The sequence below is a fragment of the Hylobates moloch genome, unplaced genomic scaffold (assembly GCF_009828535.3).
Source record: "Hylobates moloch isolate HMO894 unplaced genomic scaffold, HMol_V3 SCAFFOLD_24, whole genome shotgun sequence".
NCBI lineage: Eukaryota > Metazoa > Chordata > Mammalia > Primates > Hylobatidae > Hylobates > Hylobates moloch.
In genome coordinates, this window is record NW_026652299.1 from 666,013 (window position 1) to 684,869 (window position 18,857).

Sequence of the window (18,857 nt, forward strand, 5' to 3'; positions counted from 1 at the left end):
AGAAAGAAAGAAAGAAAGAAAGAAAGAAAGAAAGAAAGAAAGAAAGAAAGAAAGAAAGAAAGAAAGATTGATTTAACAGAGCCTCAGGGACTTGCGGGAAAATATTTAAAAATCTAACATTTATGTCACTGGAGTCCCTGAAAGACAGGAAAAAGAGATTGGTACTGAAAAATATATTTGAAAACATGATAGTTGAAAACTTCTCAAATATGTTGAAAGGTATAAATATTCAGATTCAAGATCAAAGGAAAACTGAAACTCAAAGAAAATCAAACTCAGACACATTGTACTCAAACTCTAACAAACTAAATACACGGGGAAAATCATGAAAGAAGCCAGAGAAAAGAAACATAAAACAAAGCAAATGAGGATTCAAAAGGCTGATTTGTCATCAGAAACCATAAAGAACAATGGGAAGACATCTTTAAATTGCTGAAATAAAATCACTCTCCACTCAGAGTCCTGTATCTGTAAACATATCCTTGTCCTTCAGGAATGAAGGCAAACCAGAGAGATTCTCAGATGAAGGAAACTTGGGATCTGTCACCAGCAATTCCGCTCTAAGAGGAATGCTAAAGCGAGTTCTTCAGGCTGGTGGGGGAAATGATTCCAGAGGGAAAGAAAAACACTTTGGGAACCACGGAACAGCGACAGAAATGGTAAATATCCAGATACATCTTCTGGACTATTTGCCCCTCTTAAATTACTTAAAATACGTGAAAGTGTTAAAAGTAAAAATTATAACATTGTCAAGGGAGTGGGGGAAGGTTCAACATGTGTAAAGGTGATACATACAACAACCAGAAATAATAAGGGGAAGGTAAACGGGCCTACGCGATGGAAAACTTGTACATTTTACTTGAAATGGTAAAATATTAACTCTAAAAAGTCTGTGTAAAGTTATGTATGTATATTGTAATGCTTATAGCAATCACTTAAAGAAAACAGTAAAAAAGACAGTAAGTACTAAAAAATAATCAAATAATCTAAAAGAAGGAAGGAAAAAAGAAACATAGGAAGAAAAACCAGAGAAAACAAATAGAAAAATAATTAAATGGTAGACCTAAATCCAACCATATCAATAATTACATTAAATGTATATGATCTATAAATGAGGCAAGATATATAAAAGTAACTGTCTTAAAAAAAATGGTTGAAAACTTGCCAAATTTCTTGAAGGACATAAATTAACATCAAGATTTGCAAAGGGAAACAAGACAAACTCAAAGAAAATCACATTAAGATGCATCATAGGCTGGGTGTGGTGGCTCATGCCTGTAATCTAGCACTTTGGGAGGCTGAGGTGGGCAGATCATGAGGTCAGGAGATTGAGACCATCCTGGCTAACACAGTGAAACCCCATTTTCACTAAAAATACAAAAAATTAGCCAGGCATGGTGGCAGGCGCCTGTAGTCCCAGCTACTCGGGAGGCTGAGGCAGGAGAATGGCATGAACCCAGGAGGCAGAGCTTGCAGTGAGCAGAGATCGCGCCACTGCACTCCAGCCTGGGCAACAGAGCAAGATTCCATCTCAAAAAAATGAGTAAATAAATAAATAAATAAAGACGCATCATAATATATACTATACTATATATACTATATGTACTACATATATAGTAATAAATAGTATTTTCTTTTTTAAAAAGTGAATAATCAACACACCAATTAAAAGAAACTGTCAAATCATATAAAAAATGAAAACCAAGTATATGCTATCTATAAGACACACACTTTACTGATATAGCTAAAATAAGAGGATAGAAAAAGATTAATCCCACAAATTCTAATAATGTGGCTGTATCAATATCAGATAAAGCAGACTTCAGAACAATGAAAATTATCAGGAACAAAGAGAAACATTGAATAATGATAAGAGGGTTTATTCACCATGAAAACATAGCAATCCCAAATGTATATGCAACTAATAACAGAGCTCCAAAACACATAAAGCAAAAACTGATAGAATTAAAGGAGAAACAGACAAATTATAATTGGAAGTTTCAATGCTGTTCTTTGGTAGTACGTATAGCAAGGAGCCAAAAAAAATCAGCAAGAATGGGCCAGGCGCGGTGGCTCACGCCTGTAATCCCAGCACTTTGGGAGGCTGAGGTGGGTGGATCACAAGGTCAGGAGATCGAGACCATCAATCTCCTGTGGCTAACACAGTGACACCCCATCTCTACTAAAAATACAAAAAAAATTAGCTGGGCGTGGTGGCGGGCACCTGTAGTCCCAGCTACTTGAGGCTGAGGCAGGAGAATGGCACGAACTTGGGAGGTGGAGCTTGGAGTGAGCCGAGATCACGTCACTGCACTCCAGCCTGGGCGACAGAGCAAGACTCTGCCTCAAACAAACAAACAAAAAAATCAGCAAGAATGCAAGAGACCCTAACCTGAACAACCCCTCAAACAACCAGACCTCACCAACATTTCCAGAACACACCACCCAACATTTCCAGAACACACCACCCAACATTTCCAGAACACACCACCCAACAGCAGCGCACAGTGTTTCCAAGGGCACGTGTGACATTCACCAAGATAAAGCATATGATCAGCCATAAACCACACCTTAACAAAATAAAGATTCAAAACCATACAAGCTATGTTCCCTGACCATAATGAAATTAAACTAGAAATAAATAAGAGAGATATCAAAAAAAATCCCCAAATATTTGGAAATTAGACAACAAATTTCTAAATAAGATGGACCAAAGAGGAAATCTCAAGGGAAAATGGAAAATATTTCGAGCTAAATAGAAAATGAAAATACAGCATATCAAAATCTGTGAAATATAGTTAGAACAGTGCTTTAGAGAAAAATCTGTAGCATTATATATTTCTATCAGATAAAAAGCCTTAATCATCTAAAATTTCACCTGAAGAAATTTTAAGAACAGATAAAACCCAAAGACTGCAGAAGAAATGAAATAATAAAAATAAGAGGAGAAACCAATAAAATCTAAACAAAAATAGACAAAATCGATGAAATTAAAATCTAACTCTTTGAAAAGATCAGTAAAATTGATAAACTTCTAGCCAGACTGAGCAAGCAAAAAAGAAAAGCCAGAAATTACCGTCTCAGGAATGAAATAATACAAACACGACAGACATTAAAAGGATGAGGTAATATTACTCTATATTGATAAATTTAACAACTTAAGTGAAACGGAACAATTCCTTGAAATATACAAACTATGGCCAGGCGCGGTGGCTCATGCCTGTAATCCCAGCACTTTGGGAGACCGAGGCGGGTGGATCACTTGAGGTCAGGAGTTCGAGAGCAGCCTGTCCAACATGGTGAAATCCCGTCCCTACCAAAAATACAAAAATGAGCCAGGCATGACGCCTGTAATCCCAGCTACTCGGGAGGCTGAGGCAGGAGAATCACTTGAACCCAGGAGGCGCGAGTTGCAGTGAGCTAAGATCGCGGCACCGCACTCCAGCCTGGTCAACAAAGCAAGACTCTGTCTCAGAGTAAATAAATAAATAAACAAGCCACATACTAGAAGAAAATATTTTGTAAATTAAATATCTGACAGTTTATAAAAAATTCTGAAACTCAGTAGTAAGAATACAGACAACCTAATAAGAAAAATGGACAAAATACACGAACAGACACTTCACCGAAGAAGATATTTGAGTGGAAAATACGCGAATGAAAACATCCTCAACAACTTCAGTCATCAGGAAACGTAAAATACAACCGCTTTAGGGCTGGGCACGGTAGCTCATGCCTGTAATCCCAGCACTTTGGGAGGCTGAGGCGGGTGGAGGACCTGAGGTCAGGAGTTCAAGACCAACCTGGCCAACATGGTGAAACCCCATCTCTACTAAAAATACAAAAATTAGCCGGGCGTGGTGGCACATGCCTGTAATCCCAGCTACCCAGGAGCCTGAGGCAGGAGAATCGCTTGAAAATCACCTGAACCCGGGGAGCAGAGGCTGCAGTAAACCAAGATCACGCCACTGCCCTCCAGCCTGGGTGACAGAGCAAGACTCCGTCTCAAAAAGAAAAAAGAAAAAAAAAAAACACTTTAGGTGCCACCATATACCTATTAGAATGGCTAAACGTTTTTTAAAACTGACAGTATCAAAGGCTGCTGATACTGAGGAACAAGAATCACGGCTGCTTGAAACACAAGATAGGACAGACATTCTAGAAAACAGTTTGGCAGTTTCTTATAAACATACCCTTACCCTATGACCCAGGAATCTCACTACTAAATATTTACTCAAGTGAAATAAAAACCTGCTTCCACATTAAAAACCTGTAAGACGAATATTTACAGCAGCTTTATTTGTAGTCGGCAAAAACTGGAAAGGATCCAAGTGTTCCTAGACAGGGTACAGGACAGACAAGCTGCAATCCATCTATGCAACAGAACACTGCCAGCAATAAAAATGCAGGACCTGTTGATGCAGAAAAACACAGATGAGGCGGGCACTGTGGCTCACGTCTCTAATCCCAACACACTGGGAGGCCGAGGTGGGTGGATCACCTAAGGTCAGGAGTTCAAGACCAGCCCGACCAACATGGTGAAACCCCGTCTCTACTGAAAATACAAAATTAGCCGGTCGTGGTGGCAGGCGCCTGTAATCCCAGCTACTCGGGAGGCTGAGGCAGGAGAATTGCTTGAACCCAGGAGGCAGAGGTTGCAGTGAGCTGAGATTGTGCCACTGCTCTCCAACCTGGGCAACAAGAGTAAAACTCTGTCTCAAAAAAAAAAAGAAAGAAAGAAAAGAAAAACAGATGAGCCGGGCGTGGTGGCTCACATCTATAATCCCAGCACTTTGGGAAGCCGAGTGGGGATGATCACTTGAGCTCAGGAGTTTAAGACCAGCCTGGGCAACATGGTGAAACCCCGTCTCCATAAAAAATACAAAAATTGGCCAGGTGTGGTGGTGGGCACCTGTACTCCCAGCTACTCAGGAGGCTGAGGTGGGAAGATGGCTTGAGTCTGAGAGGTGGAGGTTGCAGTGAGCTGAAATCATACCACTGTACTCCAGCCTGGACAACAGAGCCAGACTCTGTCTCAAAAAAAGAAGATTGATGGCGTCATTTTGGATAATCTTCGGAAAGATCACATCTTGCTCGGGAAACTCTCATGCTGTGTTTTGCCATCAAATAAGGACTTTTTTTTTTTTTTTTTTTAGGTTTAAGCCGCGACGCCCTGTTACCCAGGCTAGAGTGCAGTGGCGCGATCTGGGCTCACTGCAACCTCCACCTCCTGGGTCCAAGCAATTCTCCTGCCTCAGCCTCTCACTGGGACTACAGGCACCCGCCACCATGCCCAGCTAATTTTTTTTTTTTTTTAGTGGAGATGGGGTTTCACCGTGTTAGCCAGAATGGTCTCAATCTCCTGACCTCGTGATCTGCCCACCTTGGCCTCCCAAAGTGCTGGGATTACAGGCGTGAGCCACCACGCCCGGCCCAAATAAGGAATATTTTGTCTGCTTAAGTCTCCGCCATAGAAGAACTCACTCATGAAGCCCAGAGCACCAGTGTCCCAGCCTGGACAGCACTCCAAGAGCTGGGCCATCCCTGCCGGCCTGTGTGGCTTTATCCCAGGTGCTTTATGAAAGCCTCACAAACATGCACCCTGCTTGGGATACAAGTGGAGAAAAACCCTCCATCAGAGGCTTCTGCCGCCACTCAGCCTTGGCTGGCCTCGAGGGGGTGGCCCAGACCTCGCCCTCTCCACCACGGCTGCCGCCCTACCCAGAGGCACACTTCCCGGTTCTATTGCAAACATTCCACAGCACCTCACTGGTCCAGAGAATGCAGCAGAAAATGAGACTCCATGGAATTTTAGGGCCCTGTTAGGCGGTTTATATTTGGGGATCTCAGCTCCATTTGAGAATCCATCGCAAGCTAAGGGGAATTCTTCCCAGTTAAACGCACCCACATGTAGAACATGCATGCGACTTCGAAGACTTCACTAAAGCTCCCCAAAGGCCTGTCCCTATCAGCTACTGCAGAAAACAAACAAAAATCACCTGTAATCATACCCTGAGACACCACTCTTATCAACATTTCGGTGGACGCCCCTCAGATTTTTTTCTTTGCATATAACACATTATCATTGGCATCACTTTTGACAAAAATGGAATTGTACCATAGATCCTATCTTGCAACCTGCTATTTTCACTCAGCAATGGCTTGCTGTTGGAGGAAGGCCTGAGAAAAACTGCCCTGCCCACGCCCAAGAAGGCCACTGGGATCCATGAATCGTGTCCCCAGAAATAGATGCTCTGGAGTCCTAACCTCAGAACCTCAGAAGTTGACCTTACTTGGAGGCAGGGTCTTGACAGAGGTGATGAAGTTACAAGAGGTCATTGGGGTGGCCTTGGTCCAGGATGACTGGTGTCCCTATGAAAAGGGGAAATCTGGACACAGACACTGACAGGGGGCAGAACACCATGTGAAGATGAAGGCAGGACCCACGATGCGTCTACCAGCCTGGACCACCCAAGATTGCCAGCACCACCCAGAGCCGGGGGAGACACAGAACCTTCTCTCACACAGACCCAGAAGGAGCCATCCCAATACACCTTGATCTCGGACTTCCAGCCTGGACCACCCCAAATCGCCAGCACCACCGGGAGCCAGGGGAGACACGGAACCTTCTCCCACACGAACCCAGAAGGAGCCATCCCAATACACCTCAATCTCGGACTTCCAGCCCGGACCACCCAAAATCACCAGAACCACCCAGAGCCGGGGAAAACACAGAACCTTCTCCCACACGGACCCAGAAGGAGCCATCCCAATACACCTCAATCTCAGACTTCCAGCCTCCAGAACTGTGGGAGGAGACATTTCTGTTTAAGATGCCCGGTGTGTGGTACAGTCATCCCCTGGTATCCATGGGAGATGGTTCTAGAATCTCTAAGGATAAACAGAACCCATGGATGCTGAAGTCCCTGATATAAAATGGTGCCGTATTTGCATGTAACCTACACACATCCTCCCACATACTTTTTTTTAAAATTTATTTTTGAGACAGACTCACGCTCTGTTGCCCAGACTGGAGGGCAGTGTCGCAATCAGCTCACTGCAACCTTCGCCTCCCCAGTTCAAACAATTCTCCCGCCTCAGCCTCCCGAGTAGCTGGCATTACAGGCACACGCCACCACACCCTGTTAATTTTTGTATTTTTAGTAGAGATGGGGTTTCGTCATGTTGGCCAGGCTGGTCTCCAACTCCTGGGTGCAAGTGATCCACCCGCCTCGGCCTCCCAAAGTGCTGGGATTAAGGCGTGAGCCACCATGCCTGGCCCCAATTTTTTTTTTTTTTTTCTCTGAGACAGAGTCTCCCTCTGTCGCCCAGGCCAGAATGCAGTGGCGCATCTTGGCTCACTGCAACCTCCACCTCCCGGGTTCAAGCAATTCTCCTGCCTCAGCCTCCTGAGTAGCTGGGATTACAGGTGCCTGCCACCATGCCCGGCTAATTTTTGTATTTTTTGTAGAGACGGGGTTTCACCATGTTGGTCAAGCTGGTCTCAAACTCCTGACCTCATGATCCACCTGCCTCGGCCTCCCAAATTTCTGGGATTACAGGTGTGAGCCACCGCGCCCACCAGCCCCAATATTTAATACTTAGAGAAAAAAAAAAACAACTCAATTGTCCATTCACTCATGGGAGAAAGGTTGAAAAACCTTAGTATAACATTATGCAGTCACTTAAAGTGAGGTCTTTAAACAATATATAACAAATGAAAAATACAAAATATAAATTGCATCTATAACGTGACTACAACTACGAGTTATGTACATATGTATCCATGTATGTGTGTGTGTGTGTGTGTGCATGTGTGTGTGTATGTATTTCTGAGACAGGGTTTCGCTCTGTTGCCCAGGCTGGAGTGCAGTGGTGTGATCATGGTTCACCATGGCCTCAAACTCCTGGGCTCAAGTGATCCTCCCACCTCAGCCTCCGGGTAGCTGGGACCACAGGGAGGTGCCACCACGCCCAGCAAACTTTTTAAATATTTTTGAGAGACAAGGTCGAATCCCTGACCTCAAGCGATCTTCCCACCTCCACCTTCCAAATGCTGGGATTACAGGTATAAGCCACCGTATCTGGCCTGCGACTATGTTTTCATAAAAACAACATCTGAGGGGGAATTTGGTGGAGAGGACTACAGAGCATTTTCATTTCTTCTTTCCACTTCCAAACTTTTCAGATTTCCCTTAATAGGCATGCATTACTTTAAAACGTTTTTGCGTGGACTGCTTCCAAGGGAAGAGTTACATTCACTCCTTTGGGTTGGGACTATGTGATCACAGGAGGCCCCTGTCGAAAGCATAAACGCCGCTGGATGGGGACCTGGTGGCTCACAGGCGCTCAAAGGCAGATCTTAGCCTGAACTCGGTTTCCCAAGTTCCCATTTGGTCCCCAGGAGAGATGGGCACAGGGAATAGTTAAGTTGTGATAAAAGGACCAAGAGGAGAAACCTTAGGTGATACGCAGAGAGCCTGGGGTGGGGCCCAGAACAAGGATCGGAGGAGCCCACGGCGAGGGGAGGGGACGCAGCAGGGGGTGTCACAGGGGCTCCTGTCCCAGCCTCCACTTCCCAGTCACGCACTTCTACGAAAAGAACCCAGAAGCAGGAGGCCAGGAAGGGGGTGAGAGGCAGCATTCCCGGAGAGAAGAGCGCAAGCAGGCCTGAACTTCTCCCTGACCACACGTGCCGAAGGGTACTTTCCTCTCCCACTGCTGCAAGACCAACGTGGAATCCGACCTCAAATCCCACATCACCTTAGCCATGGGAGCTATTTTCTTTTTCCTTGTTTTTTTTTTGAGACGGAGTCTCGCTCTGTCACCCAGGCTGGAGTGCAGTGGTGTGATCTCAGCTCACTGCGGCCTCCACCTCCCGGTTCAAGCGATTCTCCTGCCTGAACCACCCCAGTAGCTGGGATTACAGGCGCCCACCACCACACCCAACTAATTTTTGTATTTTTAGTAGAGAAGAGGTTTCGCCGTGTTGGCCAGGCTGGTCTCAAACTCCTGACCTCAAGTGATCTGCCCGCCTCGGCCTCCCAAAGTGCTGGGATGACAGGTGTGAGCTACCCCGTGGGAGCTATTTTATCCCAAGTGGTGACAGCATCTATAACTAGGCCTGGCCCTCATCTCGGTTCCTCAAGCTGAAAACTGTCGCTGAGCCCCGCAAGCTACCGAAACACCTGGACCTAAAACCCTGAACCTCCTTCTACAAGAGCTCTGAAGACCTGGAACCCCCTGGAAGCAGAAGGGGGAATTCTGTGGCTCAGAGGACCCCGCCTGGGGGCATGAATCTCGGGAGACCAAACAAGGGCCGGTGGGCCCCAGGTCGGCCTCTCTCCCCGCACTTCTGGAAGGATCTGCAGGATGGCAGACAGTCTCTGGGGCACCCAGCCTTCGAGGACCACGGAATGGAGGGAAGGTTTCTGCGGCTGCCGCCTCTGCCCCAGGACACCTGCGAAGGGAAGTAGCGGGCGGTAGGGGCCACTCACCTTCTCCAGCTTCTCGAAGTGCTCCCGGAGGAACTTCATGGGGCGCTCGGGCTTGGAGATGCAGAGGTGCACGATGCAGTCTTTGAGGACCTGCTGGATCCCGTGCAGCTGCACGTACAGCTCACAGCCCTTCAGGCTCTCGTCCTCCTCCGAGGGGCAGGCGGGCGGGGAGGCCATGGCGAGGGTGGCTGCTTCCTTCCTGTCCAGAAAACATAGATCCCCAGGCCTGAGAGCTGCCCGGGGCTGCGCGCCGGATAAACGCAGGCGGCGTGAACCAGGCTTCTCCCAGGAGCGTGGAAGAAAGTCACTGATTCTGCATTTGTCAAAGATCTTTCATGCTGTGGGGCCAGGTGAGGTGTTAAAAGTGACGACCCCCAGAGCCTTCCCTCCCAACAGACCCCGGCAGGGGTGGAGGGGACTCAGGCAGGGGTGGAGGGGGCTCAAACAGGGGTGCACGCGGCTGAGAAGCCCCTTCTGCAGTTCTGAGGATTGAGGGTGGGAAGAGCGGGGGGGCCCGGCGCCCTGAGGGTCCAGCCCAGGGGTTCCAGGGCCTCGCCCTCCTCCATCCCCCCTTTTTGGGGGCACTCATGTGAAATGTGAATGCTGGGGGCCCCTGCGCGCGGCCTCAGGGGAGGGAGAGATGAGGGTGAGACTGTGGATGGGCTGGGCGGGCCTCTGCACAGGCAAAGACAGAAACGCAGGTAAACAAGAGAAGCCGGCAGTGGTGGGGGGGTGGGGTGCGGGAGAACAAATGCGGCGGCCGCGCAGCGAAGTCACCATGGCCAGGCCAGGCCCGCACCGCACCGCGGGGCGCAGGACCCCAGCCCCACGCCAAGCCGCCCCCGGAGTGCCCAGACCGCCGCGCCCACCCAGAGACCCCACGCCCCCCGCCCCCCGCCCCAAAGCCGGCCTCAGCACCGGCGAGGACCCTCCCGGGACCCCTGACCGGGAGCCCCAGGCCCGGCCCCGCCCCGCGCGCCCCACTCCCGGCGGGACCGAACCCTTCCAAATGTCCGCATTTCCGGGGGGCCTCCCAGGCCCGGGGGTCCCGGCGCAGACCCCAGCCCAGCCCCGCGTACCTGGATGCGCGGCGCCCAAGGCCAGGAGGAGGCTGCGCGGCGACGCGGGGCGCGGGGACGGCTGGCGAGCGAGCAAGCGGGTCCCCGCACTGCAGCGGCGCCGCCCTCCACGCCCGCCCCCGCGCCGCGCGCAGCTGCTGCACCCCCAACGCCGCCCGCGCGGGCCTGCAGCCCGTCTCCCCCCGACCGCCTCCCCGCGGGCCCCCCAACCCCGGCCCCCCCAGGCTCTCCCCGCCCCCGCCCCATCCCCCACCGGCGCAGGTTCAGGCGCAGCGCAGCCAGGACCCCCTGTTCTCGCCGCCCCCCGCCCCCTCCAATCAAGACCCGGAGTCGCTCACTCCGGCTGGTGCAGGCCGCGGGGCCGCCTGTGATGGCCCGGGCACCCCCCCCCCCCCGGCCCCGTCACGACCACCGCGGCTGCCTGAGCTGCTCACAGCTGGGGGGTCACATCCCTGCGTCTGCAGGACAAACCCGTACCCAGCAAGCATGCCCATTCCCTGGGGTCTCGCTCTGCCTTAGTGGCCAGAGAGGGTGGCCAGGTGGGCCCAGCCCGGCTTCCCCAGGTGACTCCCACCACTTAGGCACACCAGCTTCACCCCGATGCCCAGTGGGAAATCGGGACCCTCCTAAATTCTTTCCCACCTTTCCTGGGGGTCCAGAGGTCACGGAGGCCTAGGAGGAGCCTCTTGGTGACGGTCCTAACCCACAAGCCCAGCCCTGCAGGAAAGGGAATCAACCTCATCCTCCTACCACACACCGTTGCCCCATCCTGCAGGGGTGGCGGCAGAAACTCCATCTCCCCTCCCCAGAGGCTCCAAATGCCAGGAGGGGCGTAGACAGTTCAGGCTGTTAAGGAGATGACACCTGCCTCCCTGTGCACACTCATCTGTCCACCCCCGGGGTCCTCCACCCACCTGCCCAGCCCCCGGGTCCTCCACTCACCTGCCCGGCTTCCCTGTTGCCTACTCACCTGTCTCCCACTCTGCTGCCCCATCTTCACCTGTCTCCACACTCACCTGTACACACTCACCGTCTCCCAATCAGCCCTCCCATGCTCACCTGGTCCACATTCACCTGTCCAGCTTTCTTGTTCATTGCTCAGCTGTCTCCCACTCACCTGCCCCATGCTCACCTGGTCCACACTCACCTGCACACTCACTGTCCCCCCCCCATGCTCACCTGGTCCACACTCACCTGCACACTCACTGTCCCCCACTCAGCCTTCCCATGCTCACCTGTTCCCCCACTCACCTGCCTGCACAGGCACTACACAGGTCACCAGCCCTGCCCAGCACGCTCCCCAGCAGGGCTGACATTGCCTCAGCCTCTTCCTGCCAGGGTGAATGTAAACCAAGTAGGCCACCATCGGGGGTCAAACACGAAGGTCCTTGGTCCTCAGCCCTCACCCTCAGCACCCACTGGCCCCAGCCCCGTCTCAGGCAGACCTGCATTTGTCCTGAGACTTTCTCAGGGATCCAGGCCCAGTCTCTGAATCAGAACTCCATCCCACAAGCCACTCAGACCTCTGGCTCTCCCAGCCCTGGCCTGCCTGGAACTGCTGCTGACCAGCAGTACCATCATGTGCTCCCTGGGGCCCCTCCACTCCCTCCTCCTCCTCCTCCTCCAATTACTCCTCCTTCTCCAGGGTGGACTGGTGAGGACAGCAAAAAGGACCCAGGTGTCACCTAACCAAGGCGATGTCTCGCTTTGGGGGCAGATGCTCCAGGCCTGGCTGCTTCTCTCCCGGGCTGTCCTGGGGTTCTCTGGAGACTCCCGGTAAAGACTTCCCCCACACCGTGCCTCTAGAGGAGAGTGGAGGCCCCTCTCTCGCTGACCTCACAGGACAGCCCTCTGATCCCAAGGCGCACACACAAGCCCTCCTTCTGCTGCAATACCTCCTCAGGCTGAGCCTCCTTGCCTGCATCCTTTTGAGACAAGGATCTCCCAGGTTTGGGGGCTGGCAGCATACACGTGGCCAGCCAGACATGCGGCCCCTGGCCCCACTGAGCTGTGACGTCTGCTGAGCTCCTCTCCTCATTGCCACGACGGCAGCTCCCTCTGCCTCTCACTTTCACACTTTTCCCTGCCACTCAGGTCCCTGTTCCAGTGGCCCCCACCCCCCACAAGGACTCCCTCTCCAGACTGGCTCTGGTAGAAGTGCGAGGCATGACCCCCACCGCCCCAACCTGCAGACAAGTTTCTGCCTGACTCCCAGGCCTCTCTTGCTGTAGCCTTACTGGCTTGAGCCAAGGGCAGACGCTTCCTTAGTGTCCTGCTCACTCTCTGATCGTTCCCAGAGGATGAAATCAACACAGAAGTGGGAAGAAACAGGATCCTAGAGAAATGCAGCCACGGCCGTCCTCAAACCAAACCTGAAGCCCTTCCCGTATCTGGACTTCCCAATTATGTTCATCAGTAAATACCTTTGGCCGGATGCGGTGGTTCACACCTGTAATCCCAGCACTTTGGGAGGCCGAGGCGGGTGGATCACCGGAGGTCAGGAGTTCAAGACCAGCCTGGGCAACACAGCGAAACCCTGTCTCGACTAAAAATACAAAATTAGCCGGGTGTGGTAGTGCATGCCTGTAACCCCCAGCTACTCAGAAAGCTGAAGCAGGAGAATCACTTGAACTCCAGTGAGCCGAGATTGCACCACTGCACTCCAGCCTGGGCAGCAAGAGCAAATGAAACTCCATCTCAAAATAAATAAATAATAAATAAATACCTTTTACTGCCTAAGCCAGTTGGCTTTTTGCTTTTTGTTAGTTGTCCCTGAGAAAATCCGAGTGAATACACTGCTCATCTGACACAATCCCCCCGAAACACACACCGACAACCCCATTAAATGCTCCTGGATGAAGACACAGGGAGGGGTCTGGTGAGCTCAGAGGAGCTGTGCTTGGTCATCAAACATGTGGACGTCAACAGGTCGGTCGCCACCCTGCTACCCGGTGACAAACCCTGGCTGTCACACGGTGCCCAAGCAGCTATGCCCTCGACTGAAAATGTGCCTCTGGTGACTGGGTTACCCATTCAGAAGTCCCAGTAAATCATGCATCTCCCCATAGGGAAGGACCTACCCCCCCATGCTGGACCCTGTTATTCTTCCCAGCAAAGGTATTCACATTTCTAAGCCCTGTGGGGTCTTACTTCACCCCTAGAATGTGCCTGTAGGATTCATCATGACTAAATGTACTTACAGTGACCACACTTTGCAGAACTCCAACCAAAGAGCCACATTTTTTTTTTTTGAGACGGAGTCTTGTTCTGTTGCCCAGGCTGGAGTGCAGTGGTGTGATCATGGCTCACTGCAAGCCCCGCCTCCCAGGTTCACGCCATTCTCCTGCCTCAGCCTCCCAAGTAGCTGGGACTACAGGCACCCGCCACCACACCCAGCTAATTTTTTGTATTTTTAGTAGAGATGGGGTTTCACCATGTTAGCCAGGATGGTCTCAATCTCCTGATCTCGTGATCCGCCCACCTCGGCCTCCCAAAGTGCTGGGATTACAGGCGTGAGCCACCGCGCCTGGCCGAGCCACATTCTTTATGCTTTTTTTTTTTTTTAAATCTTTTTGTTGTTGAGACAGGGTCTCACTCTGTCGCCCAGGCTGGAGTGCAGTGGTGTGATCATAGCTCACTGCAACCTCAAATTCCTGGGCTCAAGCCATCCTCCCACTTCAACATCCACAGTAGTTGGCACTACAGGTGCGCACCGCCACACCTGGTATTTAAAAACATTTTTTTTTTTTTTGTAAAGACGGGTGGGTGGGTCTCGAACTCCTGGCCTCCAACAATCCTCCCACCAGCTTCCCAGAGTGCTGGGACTACAGGTATGAGCCACCACACCCGGCCCGAAGCCACATTCTTTTCCCAATCACCACATACCTCGCACCTCTAAATTTTGCACTATCAGCTCCAATTCACCCTCCAAGATTCAACCAAAATGTTATGCAGGGAAATTCCCTAAGGCGCCAGCACTGCCTCCTGAGGGCCCGGGGCTCCCAGCACTTCTTCTCGGTAGCTCTCATCACACATGCAATTGAATAATGACGGCAAGGCTGCTGGCTTAATTGCTGTCTCCCTGCTAGGTCAAAAGCACCAAGTATGCATGGATGGTGTTTGTCTTATTCTTTATTCACTCTGCATGGCAAAGAGACCAACACAGATATTTTCTGGGGTGCAGAAAGGAAACAAAGATTCTTTGTTAAGCTGCTCTGGCCACTGGGGAGGCTGCAGCGTGTGGTGGTTTGAGATGGGATCTGTAGGTGGGCTTCCTGGGCGTGGCTCCTGAGCCTTCCCAGGCCAGCTGCATTCACTGAGCAACGTCCGTAAACTCCCTGAGCTGAGGATAGAGGAGAAACTGCATGTGATCGAGGCCACTCATCCTCAAATCTAGGTGGATGTACGAGGAGTGAGGGCCGAGAGGCTGAGCATGGAGCATGCAGCACAGAGGAGGAGCCCAGGAACCGTGAACAGTAATAATTATTCTCCAGCCGGGTGCGGGGCCTCCCATCTGTAATCCCAGCACTGCGGGAGGCCAAGACAGGCAGATCACCTGAGGCCAGGAGTTCGAGACCAGCCTGGGCAACATGGTGAAACCCCATTTCTACAAAAAATACAAAAATTAGCCAGGTGTGGTGGCGTGCCTGTAGTCCCAGCTACTTGGGAGGCTGAGGCAGGAAGACCACTTGAACCCGAGAGGCGGAGGTCGTAGTGAGCTGCGAGCATGCCACTGCATTCCAGCCTGGGCAACAGGAGTGAAACCCAGTCTCAAAAAAAGAAAGAGAGAGAGAGAGAAGGAAAGAAAGAAAGGAAAAGAAAGGAAAAAGAAAAGAAAAGAAAAGAAAAAAGAGAAAAGAAAAGAGAAGAACAACGTGACCAGGCATGGTGGCTCATGCCTGCAATCCCAGGACTTTGGGGGGCCAAAAGAGGAGGATCACTTGAGTCCAGGAGTTCAAGACCCGTCTGGACAACAGAGCAAGACCCCGTCTCTACAAAAAAATACAAAAATTAGCCAGGCATGGTGGTGCACACCTGTAGTCCCAGCTATTCAGGAGGCTAAGGTGGCAGGATCACCTGAATGCAGGAGTTCGAGGCTGCAGTGAGCTATGACTGCGCCACTGCACTCCAGCCTGGGCAACGGAGTGAGACCTTGCCTCAAAACCACACACCCACACACACAATGTTCTCTAATATTCAAGTTTTGCATTGTTCACTATGTAGGTAAGGGATGCATAATTTCACAGAAAATTTTGCCACAAACCTCAACAGTCTTCTCTACACATGGCTCTTGGGTGTAGTGGGCACTCTCAGATGGCCACAGGGTCCCTACCTCCCAGTGCTCATGCCTGTGGGGTACCGTCCCTTTGAGTGTGTGCAGGTCCTGAGGCTCACCCCTGCCCAGTGGGGTACAGCAAAGGTGAGGAATGGGCATCACATATGATTCATGGTAACATCTGCCTTGCTGGGGAACTCTCTCCCTTGCTGGCTTTGAGGAAGCCAGCTGCCGTGTCATGAGTGGCTGTAAGAGGACCCCGTGGCCAGGAGCTGAGGGCAGCCACCAGTCCACAGCCAAGGAAGTGAATGCTGGAAACAACCAAGTGCACTTGGGAATGGACCCTTCCTCAGTCGAGCCTCAGATGAGAACGCAGCCCCAGAATGGATTGCAGCCTTCAGAGGACCCAGTAAAGCCATGCCTGGACTCTTGACCTACAGACAGCCGGCCCCAGGCCTTCACTGCGGGAAGCTTTGTGTGTGTGTGTGTGTGTGTGTGTGTGTGTGTGTGTGTGTGTACACACACACACATATACATACATATATATATATATCTCCTCTTGCTTCAGCCTTTTTTCTTTTTCCAGACAGAGTCTTGCTCTGTCACCCAGGATGGAGTGCAGTGGCATGATCTCAGCTTACTGCAACCTCTGGCTCCTGGGTTCAAGCGATTTTCCTGCCTCAGCCTCCCAAGTAGCTGGGACTACAGGTGGGCACCACCACTTCCAGCTAATTTTTGTATTTTTAGTAGAGACGGGGTTTGACCATGTTGGCCAGGCTGGTCTCGAACTCCTGACCTCAGGTGATCCGCCCGCCTCAGCCTCCTAAAGTGCTGGGATTACAGGCGTGAGCCACCGCACCCGGCCTGACCCATTTTTAACTCTAGAAAATGTGCCTTCATTATCCCTTCAAATACCTCCTACTCCCCACTTTTCTTCTGCCTTCCTGCGACATCTATTCAACAGATATTAGCATTGTTGCTTCTGTTCTCCACATCCCTGACCTTTCCTCTTACATACTTCTTGTTCCTGTTTCCTTTTGGTAAGATACAGAACTTCATCTCTTTTATAGGCTTTTTTTTTTTTTTTTTTTTTTTGATGAGATAAGGTCTCGCTCTGTCGTCTAGGCTGGAGTGCAGTGGCATGATCACAGCTCGTGGCAGCCTCAACCTTCCTGGCCCAAGTGATCCTCCCACCCCAGCCTCCTGAGTAGCTGGGATTACAGGTGCACCCCATCACACCCAGCTTATTACTTTTTCTTTTTCTTTTGAGAAGGAGTCTTGCTCTGTCGCCAGGCTGGAGTGCAGTGGCCCAATCTCAGCTCACTGCAACCTCCGCCTCCCGGGTTCAAGCAATTCTCCTGTCTCAGCCTCCTGAGTAGCTGGGACTACAGGTGCCTGCCACCACACCCGACTAATTTTTGTATTTTTAGTAGAGATGGGGTTTCACCTTTTTGGCCAGGCTGGTCTCGAACTCCTGAGCTCACGTGATCCACCCGCCTCAGCCTCCCAAAGTGCTGGGATTACAGGCATGAGCCACTGCACCCGGTCATAATTTTTTTTTTTTTTGTAGAGATGGGGGGTCTCACTATGTTGCCCAGGCTGGTCTCAAACTCTTGGACTCAAGCAATCCTTCCACTTCAGCCTCCCAAGTACCTGGGACTACAGGTGTGAGTCACTGCAACCAGCTAAGTTTTAATATGTTTTTGTAGCAACGAGGTGTCACTATTTGGCCCAGGTGGACTTGAATGCCTGGCCTCAAGCGATTCTCCCATCTCAGCATTCCAAGGCCTGTTTCATTTGTTGTAACGTATTGGCCCTCCTCTCCTACTGCCCTGCTTCTGTCATCCAGTTTATAGCTATTCCGTCTGGCAGTGTGTCTGGGGAAAGGAGAGAGGTCATGACTCCTCTGGGTATTCATGCGGTTGCCACCACAATGCAGGTACTTAACTGCACCAGCACCACAAGGCTCTCTCCTAGTGACCCTTAATAATCACGCCACCCCATCCCTAGCCCCTGGAGATCAGTCATCTGTTCCCCATCTCTGTTACTTTATGGATGTCATACAAACAAAACCACAAAATATCCCTTTGGGATTGGTTTCCATCTGCATGATCTTTTAGAGGTTCGTCCAAGTTGTTGCACATAGCAATTGTTTCCATTTCTGAGTAGAACAATTGTCTAATCTCCACGTGTGAAGATTTTCCTGTTATCTGCTGTTGATGGTAAGTTTGATTCCATTATTGTCAGAGAAGGCATTCTGTGCAAGTCTTTTTTTTTTTTTTTTTTTTTTGAGAGGGAGTTTCACTCTTGTTGCCCAGGCTGGAGTGCAATGGCACAATCTTGGCTCACTTCAACCTCCGCCTCCCAGGTTTAAGTGATTCTCCTGCCTCAGCTTCCCGAGTAGCTGGGATTACAGGCGCGCACCACATCACACAGCTAATTTTTTTCCATTTTTAGTAGAGACAGGGTGTCTCCACGTTGGCCAGGCTGGTCTTGAACTCCTGACCTCAGGTGATCTGCCCGCCTCGGCCTCCCAAAGTGCTGGGATTACAGGCGTGAGCCACCACGCCCAGCCCTCTGCACAAGTCTTTTACATTTGCTAAGGTTTGCCTTATGGCCCAGGATATGGTATATCTTGGTCTCTGTTCTGAGGACACTAGAAAAGAATGTGAATTCTGTGATTGTTGAGTGGTGTGTTCTGCAAACGTCAATTAGATCCTATTGGTTGATGGTGTTGCTCTGCTCTACCTTCATGACTATCTGCCTAGTTATTCTAGCAGCTGCTGAGTTGGGGGCTGGAGTCGTCAACTGCAACAGCAGGCTTGTCTCTTCCTCCTTTCAACTCTATCAGTGTCTGCTTTATACATGCTGAAGGTCTGCTGTTTGCTGTACACACATTTGGGATTGTTGTATCTTCCCACTGGGTTCTTTTATCATTACATAATGTACCTCTTTTTCCCAAGGAATTTCAACAGCCACTCCCGCTTTTTAAAATTAATGTTTACA

At 50.6% G+C, this 18,857-nt stretch overlaps 1 protein-coding gene across 5 annotated transcripts in view; it reads right to left on the reverse strand.

Annotated features, from left to right (window-relative positions):
• Positions 1-18,857, reverse strand: part of PRKAR1B (protein kinase cAMP-dependent type I regulatory subunit beta) — a 171,458-nt gene that overhangs the window by 144,694 nt on the left and 7,907 nt on the right. For 3 of the 5 annotated variants that reach the window (XM_032145957.2, XM_058434435.1, XM_032145956.2), the window contains exon 2: positions 9,498-9,696. In XM_032145957.2, the coding sequence (XP_032001848.1) occupies positions 9,498-9,674 (177 nt within the window). In that variant the 5' untranslated portion in view covers positions 9,675-9,696. Of the gene's footprint in view, positions 1-9,497; positions 9,697-10,576; positions 10,725-11,218; positions 11,307-18,857 lie in introns of those variants that run through there. The other 2 variants (XM_032145958.2, XM_032145955.2) reach the window with 2 other exon arrangements.